At 40.6% G+C, this 9,453-nt stretch overlaps 2 protein-coding genes across 2 annotated transcripts in view; one reads left to right on the top strand and one right to left on the bottom strand.

Moving 5' to 3' along the window:
- The window catches only part of ddx51 (DEAD (Asp-Glu-Ala-Asp) box polypeptide 51), a 14,913-nt gene extending 13,283 nt beyond the window's left edge, over positions 1-1,630 (bottom strand). The window contains exon 1 of the mRNA XM_020612883.1: positions 1,442-1,630. Within this exon, the coding sequence (XP_020468539.1) occupies positions 1,442-1,464 (23 nt within the window). The 5' untranslated portion in view covers positions 1,465-1,630. The remainder of the gene's footprint in view (positions 1-1,441) is intronic.
- A 291-nt stretch (positions 1,631-1,921) lies between these two features.
- cenpe (centromere protein E) overlaps positions 1,922-9,453 on the top strand; it is a 46,582-nt gene continuing 39,050 nt past the window's right edge. The window contains 11 exon segments of the mRNA XM_020612882.1: positions 1,922-2,040; positions 4,136-4,248; positions 4,380-4,469; positions 4,556-4,674; positions 4,756-4,875; positions 7,472-7,553; positions 7,645-7,712; positions 7,788-7,862; positions 8,647-8,698; positions 8,827-8,914; positions 9,083-9,212. Of these exon segments, the coding sequence (XP_020468538.1) occupies positions 1,985-2,040; positions 4,136-4,248; positions 4,380-4,469; positions 4,556-4,674; positions 4,756-4,875; positions 7,472-7,553; positions 7,645-7,712; positions 7,788-7,862; positions 8,647-8,698; positions 8,827-8,914; positions 9,083-9,212 (993 nt within the window). The 5' untranslated portion in view covers positions 1,922-1,984.

Raw genomic sequence — 9,453 nt, 5'->3', positions numbered from 1 at the left:
TGACTTCAGTTCGGCATTTAATACTGTAATACCAAACAAACTGGCACTGAAACTGCACAATCTGGGAATGCCTGCAATGATGTGTCATTGGATTAAGGACTTCCTCACTAACAGGCCTCAAGTGGTGAGAATCGGAAGCTGCACATCATCCACACTGGTCCTGAACACAGACACACCACAGGGCTGTGTGCTCAGCTCAGTTCTCTTCACTCCGTTTACTCATGACCACAAAAACAGTTGTGAAGTTCACAGACGACACCACCATAGTGGGTCTCATCTCAGACAATAATGAGATTTACTACAGAGAGGAGATCCAGAACTTGACATGGTGGTGTTCAGATAACAATCTTGTCCTGAACACCAAGACTAAGGAAGTCATTGTGGATTACAGGAGGTCCAGGAAGACAAAACATGCTCCTCTTCTCATACATGGGGAGGTGGTGGGGGAGCAAGTGTATAGCACCAAGTTCCTGGGCATCCACATCACATCTGACCTGACCTGGTCTCTGAACACATCCTACCTGGTGAAGAAAGCCCAGCAAAGGCTCTTCTTCCTCAGGAAACTTCAACAGAGCGACAGTAGAGAGCATCCTCCGTCTCATTGTGACAGTGTGGTATGGGAGCTGCACTGCACAGGACAGAAAGGACTTGACCCAGGTGGTGAGAACAGCTCAGGGCATTGTAGGGGGTCCTCTTCTGGATCTGGACTCACTATACACTGACCGGATCCAGAGGAGGGCCAGATGGATTGCTGCAGACCCCACCCATCCAGGCAATGGTCTGTTTGTGCCTCTTCCCTCCAGGAAAAGGTACAGATACATAAAGACTAAAACAAAGACTGAGACACAGCTTCTTCTCCAGAGCTGTGAAATCAATCACCCCCTAACCCCAACACAACCTCTCCCCCATGGGCAGACACAGACAGAACACTGGACCTCTGCAGACACACACCCATGCTCACACCTCTTCCTAAAGACTGAGATTTGCATTGAGCTGCACTTTATAATGTTACTACACTCTTTTTCTACCAACATGCTGCTGACCTGATTAGGTCCCATACATCCTTCTTTATTTGTTCATACTTTTATATTGACTTATACAATTTTGTGTTATGTAAATAATGTGTCTTAAGCCAAGAGCTGTCAGAAAAAAATCTGTTGTGCTATGCATAATGAAAATAAAGATTCTTGACCTCTTGACCTTGAGAAGTCTGGCAGGTTTTGATACCATATATAGTATGTATATTAGTGAACCTTTAAGGTCTTTAACTTTTGACCAACTAATAATAATAATACTTCTGCTCTCTGATACGAACGCTTATTATTGAAAAACCATTCAAAAGCCAAATACAACTCTGACACTCCAGGATCACATTACTCCAGAATGTAGTAATGTGACCTATCTATAAGAATGATGTGAGTTAGTACAAAAACAAGCCTACCTGTTCACTAGAAAGAGAGACATTACAATTGTGAGATAAGACGCCCAAATGAGTTGTTTATAACTACGCCTTATCAGGAAAATAACACATAATCTAACCGTTCACCTTCCTTTAGACTTCGATAAACAGTTAACATCTACTGAAATGTGATCGCACACGACTGCCTTCCCCAAGTGTTGATTTTTCCCATACAAGACGCGGTGTGATGATGCCAATGAAGCCGGTCGCGTTTTGTGTCGTCACAGTCGGGCGCGACCACATTAGCTTGATATTTTGGTGCTGGTTTATTTTAAAATAAAATAAATAACGTTTTCATGGCCCATTATCCAAGTCTGTGTCACTAAACATTTTGTTAAAATTAATTTTTGAAGCACAAGCACAAATTCTCAGTTTGTTACCCCAAACCCACATGGAACTGTCCAGCCGTGACGCCGACCAATGGAAACTAAACGGCAACATTCAAAAGATAGACAAGGGGCTAGGCATTCATTAAGTGCCTTTTTTTGGTCATTTGAGATTTGGCGACTGTATTTCAAGTATAAAATGATGGAAGAGTCGGCTGTTAAAGTCTGTATACGAGTCCGTCCTCTTATTTCAAGGTAAATTTTGCGCAAAATCATGTATGTTACTAGGATATTATGTTAAAACATTAAATTACCCAATGCTAATGTAACTGTTACCCTTACTAACCAGCTAGCTAAATTTAAGGATAACGATAATCACCTTTATTGGCCAAGTATTTTACACACAAGGAATTTGTTTCCGGTACAGAACCGATGCCAGCCACACACAAGTTAGTAATCCATACTTAGTTTATCTGAAATTCGGACGTTAACGAGTACTTGTTTAGCATAAAATTGTGTATCGTAGTCTTGTAGTGTAAGTCATAATGTACTGTATTCAAATAAAACCTATTCAAGTTAAAGCCTTAATTTATCCCCGTACAGTCTTGTGTCGAACTCTGTTCCCTCATCGAGATTTAGGTTAAGTTAGATTACGGTAAACGTGTCTCGACGGGGTACCAGATCTTTAACACCGGTGCTGTTTGCCCCGTCGAGACGTGTTTTTCCCCCACTAACCTGAATATTAACCTTATGCTAACCATACTTACGGAGGAGAAGGGGAGTGGACACAGTTTTAACAACACATCCTCACGGGGAAACGGATTTCGAGACAAGACTGGAATTGTGTCATTCACTCTGCTGAAGATCGTCCCTAATATTTTTATTTAATTTTATATTTAGATGTTTCTATGGTTTTGTGCTCCTGAGCTACAGACCTGAGAGGATCAGGATATTAATTCAATTCAAAATTCTAATTTTATTTGTATAGCACCAAATCACAACAAAAGTCATCTCAGGACACTTTACAAAGTAAGGTCTAGCCCTTACTGTTATCACTATTATTATGGAGTAAAACCCAACAAATCCCCCTTGAGCAAGCACTTGGCGACAGTGGGGAGGAAAAACTCCCTTTAACGGAAGAAACTTCCAACAGACCTCGGCTCTTGGTGGGCGGCCTTCTGCCTCGTTGGGATGAGTGGATAGAGGAGAGAGAAAAGAAGAAAAGCAACAAGACACAACAAACAAACACGGGTCAGGTTGATGTGGCTGGTGACTGCTCATCTGAAGCATAGAGCTCCAGAGCCAGGGCTACAAAGTTAGTGATGTGTAATGGTGGCATATAGAGGAGAGGAGCGGAGCTCAGATCATCATGGACCCCCCCAGCAGCGTAGGCCTATAGCAGCATAACTAAGGACTAACTAGCTATAAGCTTTATCTAAAAGGGAAGTCTTAAGTCTAATCTTAAAGATAGAGAGGGTGTCTGCCTCCCGAACTGAGACTGGGAGTTGGTTCCATAGGAGAGGAGCTTGATAGCTAAAGGCTCTGCGTGGACTCTAGGAACCACAAGTAGACCTGCACTCTGAGAGCGAAGTGCTCTGTTAGGATGATAAGGCTCTACGAGGTCTTTAAGATATGATGGAGCCTTGTCATTAAGGGCTTTGTATGTTAGGAGAAGGATTTTAAATTCTATTCTGACTTTTACAGGGAGCCAGTGGAGAGAAGCTAATATGGGAGAGATATGATCTCTCTTGCTCGTTCCTGTCAGTCCTCTGGCTGCAGCATTTTGGATTAACTGGAGGCTTTTTTTAGGGGTCTATTGGGACATCCTGATAGTAAAGAGTTACAGTAGTCCAGCCTGGAAGTAACAAATGCATGGACCAGTTTTTCAGCATCACTTTGAGACAGGATGCTCCTGATTTTTGCGATATTGTGCAGGTGAAAGACGGCAGATCTACAGACTTGGTTTATGTGTGATTTAAAGGACATATCCTGGTCAAAAATGGATATTATTAGGTACACCTCTGAATATAATGTAGTCCTGTACAAAATGCCTTTAACTATGAACTCAATAATAACCATATAATTTAATGTATACATTAATGACAATTTCACCAAAAACTGAAACATTTTGAGCTTCATAAACACAGATGTTAAGGCAGACATCTTGCACTGAATTGCTTATACTAATATATTTATCAGGCTCGATACAAATTGAGTTTATGCTGGTCCATACTGACTCCAGGAAATAGCCAGATAAATAGCCATATGTTGCACACAAATCAGTTTGTGACTTGAAAATGTTGTTGGAAAAAAGTCTAATGGTTCCACATGTATCTTTAATGTGTTTCAGAGAGGAAAGTGCTGCATTAGAGAATGCAGAGCCTATCCAGCTGCTCTGGAAAGCAGATAAAAAATCGATTCATCAGATTGAGGATGGGAACTCCAGCAAGAGCTTTAGTTTTGGTATGTTTTGCACATGATTAATCAATGTGTTTACTGAATATTGTGGGGTTTTTTTGTTTGTTTGTTTGTTTTGGAGTCATTTAGAATTGAGTTGTACTAACAGAAATGTGCTATTCCTTATCTGTTTGCAGACAGAGTGTTCACTGCTGACGAAACCACCATGCATCTGTACCAGGACATTGCAAAGCCTCTGGTTGTTTCCACTGTTGAGGGATACAATGGTACATAACTGAAACTGACTGGAGTGAGACATGACTTGTGATACTGTGGTGTATGTTTTTTTGCTTATACTATATTTGATCCACAGGAACCATATTTGCTTATGGGCAGACTTCTTCTGGAAAGACTTTTACCATGATGGGGGGTAACCATATGCCTGGAGTGATACCTTTGGCTGTGGAAGATGTCTTCCAAACAATTAAAAATGTAAGAATTGTATCACATAGTTTAAATGTGCTGCCATTTATGTCTGTTTATTCTAACCAATGCCTTTTCTTTTGCCAAAAGTATCCCAAAAAGGAGTTCCTTCTCAGAGTGTCTTATATGGAGATCTACAACGAGACTGTGACTGATCTGCTTGTTGACAGCTGGAAGCGTAAACCCCTGGAAATCAGAGAGACAACCAGTGTAAGCATAACATAAGTTGGCATTAATGAAACATCAAACATTAACTTAGATTTCTGCCCACAAACTGAAAAATTAAATGAGCATTGTGTAGGAAATGTGCAATTTTCTAATGTATATTACACATGTAATGCTGCCTTGTTTTACACTTTATTTTTCATAAGCTACTTTTTCAGAATGCAGGACTAGGTTGGGTTCATTTCATTTTATTTGTATAGTGCCAAATCCACAAGAATAATTGTCTCAGGGCACTTTAAATAATAAGGTTTAGACCTTGCATTATTATAAGGAAAACCCAACAAAGCTCCAATGAGCAAACACTTGGTGACAATGGGAAGGAAAAACTCACTTTAATAGAAGAAACCCCTAACAAGTGGATAGGGGAGAGAGAAAAGGAAAGCAACAAGACACAACAACAAACGATCAAACACTGGGCAGGTAAAATTGGACCTGTGATTGCTTATCAGACATGTAGTGCTCCAGAGCCAGGGATACCTTTAGAAGAGTACAGGGAGAGAGAAGACACAAAGTTGGTGACATGTAAAGATGGAATATAAAAAACTAAATGGGGGGGCTCAGCGCATCATGAGAGGACCCTGGCCTAGGCCTATAACTAAGGGATGGTACACCAAACCAAACATATCCTAGAATGCACATCCAGTAATTTCATAGACACCACTACATGGGTACAAACAAAGGCTGACCAAAACCACTGGTGCAGTTGAATATATTCAGTGGCAACAGGACAGAGCAGGCCCCCTGTTTACTTGCAGTTACTAAGATGACTGTCAGTCTTATCCCTGGTTATTGTGGTGCCATGAAACGTCAGAAGATGTAACATAACTTGCCAAGTACCTTCCCTCACTGGCCTAGTAGTATTATAATATTACCCTGTTATCATTAGCAAGTGGGCTAGACTTTTGCTGTCACCAAGATGGAGCTAAGCTCTGCTTGCTTGATTACTGCCTTGATCCCATATGATGCTTTAGCAGCTGTGAGACACTGATGAGCTCTACATTAGCTTGTTAGCATTAGCAAGTGTTCGAAGAGCTGAAATACAGGTGTAGCAGGCTAACATTACCAACTTATGCTATATTGTTGGTTTACTGCGTACTTGCCCCATGCTGTTGCCTTGCATGGTGATATGTACATGCACATTGAGAACCGCTGTACCAGAGTCGAATTCCTCGTGTGTCTGGCACACCTGACCAATAAAGCTGATTCTGATTAGTTAACCACTGTTGTGGTTACAGCGCAACCAAGCTATTGCAATATCCATCACTTTACCAGTGTATCGACTGACCTCACAGGACAGCTAGATAATATTAGAGAGCAGGCAATGGTCACACATGGATTTAGACAAGGGGTGGACAAACTTTTTCACTCGCGGGCCACAATGTGTTCTAAAATTTTGACAAGGGGCCCAAGGAGCAGAAGGATGGAGTGTTTGTGTGAACTAATATAAAAGCCATTACATAAAAGGTTTTGGCCTTTAACAGGTAGCAAAGCATGAATATGCAAGGCTTATTGTACAAATTATTCTCCAAATGCACTGTCGTTAATCCCTCAGATAAAAATTAGGAGCTGAGCAGTGCCTTTTGCCGTTACTTTCATCCAGTGCTAGTGAATAAAACTTAAAGGGCTCCGCCTTTTTGTTTAACTTGCTGGATATAGCTGACCTGCTGTCTCTACAATGCATTCTTTCAAAAACTGGCTAATTTGAATGCCAGCATAAAACTTGCCTTGGTACTTTACTTTTGAATCGCAGTTTTGCTGAGTCAATTAACCGTCAACCTCTGAGCAGTAGCCGTCCTTGCATTGACTGCTTGCTAGTGTAGTCAGCATGCTTTATGGCAAAGTGACTGCTGATATTGTATTCTTTGAAAACCGCAACAGTTTCTTGGCATATCAGACATACAGTTGTTGATCAGACTTCAATAAAAGAAAAAAATATTTTGTTGTCCACTTAAACACTCTGCACTCCACTTTTCTTTTCTTTGGTCTGCTCATGTTTAGAAGGGGTTAAAGGGCAAAGCAAAGTAGAGAGTTGAATGTGTCTAAAGTGCACCCTGTACTGGGGATACGCGGGCATTGAAGGGAAAAGGCAAAACAAATGAGGTTTATTGATAACATAATTTAATAGTATAATTTGGACAAGTTTGGTGGGCTAGATTAAAAAGCCTAATGGGCGGGCTGTAGTTTGTCCATGCCTGTTTTAGACTCTGCAGTAAAATGACACAACGGCATCATCAATTAGCCAGTAGCCCAGTTTTAGCAATGCAATCTAACTTTGCTGAACACACACACACACACACACACACACACACACACACACACACACACACACGCTCTACCTGGCACAGGATTCAAATACTAAAATGTCAATTTTAGACCCCCCCCTTTTCATACATTTTATTCACAAGTGCCAAAACCTTATTCAGGTGCAACACTAAATCATTGAAGAACTACTTGGGCCACACTGGGCCTCAGCTGCTTGGTAACGTTTTAAACGTTAGTAGCAGTACTGAACGATAGAGCCCCTAAAAATATGTATTGTGCTGTTTTACCTGATTGGAATTGTTTTGTTTACCTCATGCAGAAAAATATATTTGTGGCTGACCTGACTGAAGAGCTAGTTACATCTCCTGCACAAGCCATAGCCTGGATTCGGAAGGGAGAAAGTAAGATGTCAGAAACATGAGAATGATGCTTGCACAATGTGTACTGCAGTTGCAACAACCAGTGTCTTTTCTGCACAATCTGCTGCTGTAGAGAACCGTCACTACGGAAAGACAAAAATGAACCAGCGGAGCAGTCGCTCACACACAATTTTCCGAATGGTACGCAAAATCAACATATAGTAACCTGCAGGGCTTTGGGGAAATCTGGATTTTTCATGATTGAGTTTTCTTTAGATCCTGGAGAGCAGAGAAACCAGTGACCCAGCATCTGGTGAAAATACTGATGGAGCCATTCTTGTGTCTCATTTGGTAAGCTTGCTCTTTTTGCAGTTTTTCTCAGTTACTTTGGGATATTTCTCAAATCATTCTTGATATTGGCAAGACAGAATATTTCTCAAAACAGTTTGTACAAATGGCACCACACAATTGATTACCTGCAAAAGCACATCACTTGCATAAAATCCTTGGTAAATACCTGTGTCAATGAACATGTGCATGCTGTCAAGCCCTTGTCATAATTTATAAACATATCAGTCAGAATGCTCAGTCACCTTCCAAGGTGTCTTGAGTGAAGTCTAGGGTTACCCGTCAGTCGACTGAGATTCTTCTAGTCGAGCCTTTGTTTTTATTTTATTTTTTGTTAGCCATTGTGTATTATAATAGAAGGTAGCTCCAGCTGGTCGTTTGTCATCTTCTCCTCATTTTGGTCTGCAAAGCAGCAATTTCCTCGATACTTCTGCCTGTGGTCAGGGAGAATTCTCACTTCAGCAGCGACACCGTCCAATACATAGATGTACATTAAGGTCAGATCTCTTTAGCAAATTGCAGAATGAGGAGAAAAGGACAACAAAACCCACTAGAACAAGCCACGTAGAGCCACACAGAAATTGCTTGAATGATGTACACAAATGAATGGCTAATGTGGAGGTTGAACAAACAGTTTTGAGAATTTCATTTTTAATCTGAAATGTATGAAATTGACTAAGGAAAAACTAATATCATTGGCTGTCTTGATGTTTAAATTATTTTTGTCTGCATAAATTAACTGATGATGTGTTTTAGTAATTATTTGGTCACTTGCTTCATCCTCTAGAATTTAGTTGATCTAGCTGGATCTGAGCGAGCAAGTCAAACAGGGTCTGAAGGTAAGGCGGCATCAAATGTGTAGACTTAATGTTTTGATTGAAGCTGCATTAAAGGCATGCTGTACTAGGCCTAATGCACGTGTTGACTATGCTAACATTACAATAATTGATTTGTTTTGATATCTAAGGCACACGTTTCAAAGAAGGCTGTAATATCAATCGCAGCCTCTTCACACTCGGTCAAGTGATCAAGAAACTGACTGATGAAAGCCAGAAGTAAGTAAACAGTGGACATGCATTACACTTATTACTTGGTTTGCTTCATTTCAAAATGAGAACACACTGTTATAATGGGGACTGTTAAATATTGTTAAAATAGAAAATGGCCATGTTACCCTTTAAATCCAAGGTGGTTACATTTGCCAAATATCATTCTCTCCTCAGGGGTTTCACCAACTACCGAGATAGTAAGCTAACTCGTATCCTCCAGAACTCTTTGGGAGGGAACGCGAAAACAGTAATAATTTGTACCATCACTCCTGTCACTCTAGATGATACCCTCAGCACTCTACAGGTTAGTGAAATATGCAGATACCTGTCCCGCATAGCACCAAATACCTCTACCTTGACAAATTGATGTTCAGTTGTTATGTACTAATACTTAATGGCAGGGGTGCCCGCACTTTTTCTCACACACACACACACACACACACACACACACACACACACACTTTTTCACCTTGTGAGCTACTCTTCAAATGACAAAGTCAAAATGATCTACGCTAATAATACCAAAAGATAAATTTTTTATATAT

Source organism: Monopterus albus, unplaced genomic scaffold (genome assembly GCF_001952655.1).
Source record: "Monopterus albus unplaced genomic scaffold, M_albus_1.0 scaffold128.1, whole genome shotgun sequence".
In the NCBI taxonomy this organism is placed as follows: Eukaryota; Metazoa; Chordata; class Actinopteri; order Synbranchiformes; family Synbranchidae; genus Monopterus; species Monopterus albus.
This window is presented reverse-complemented; position numbering and strand designations above follow the sequence as displayed.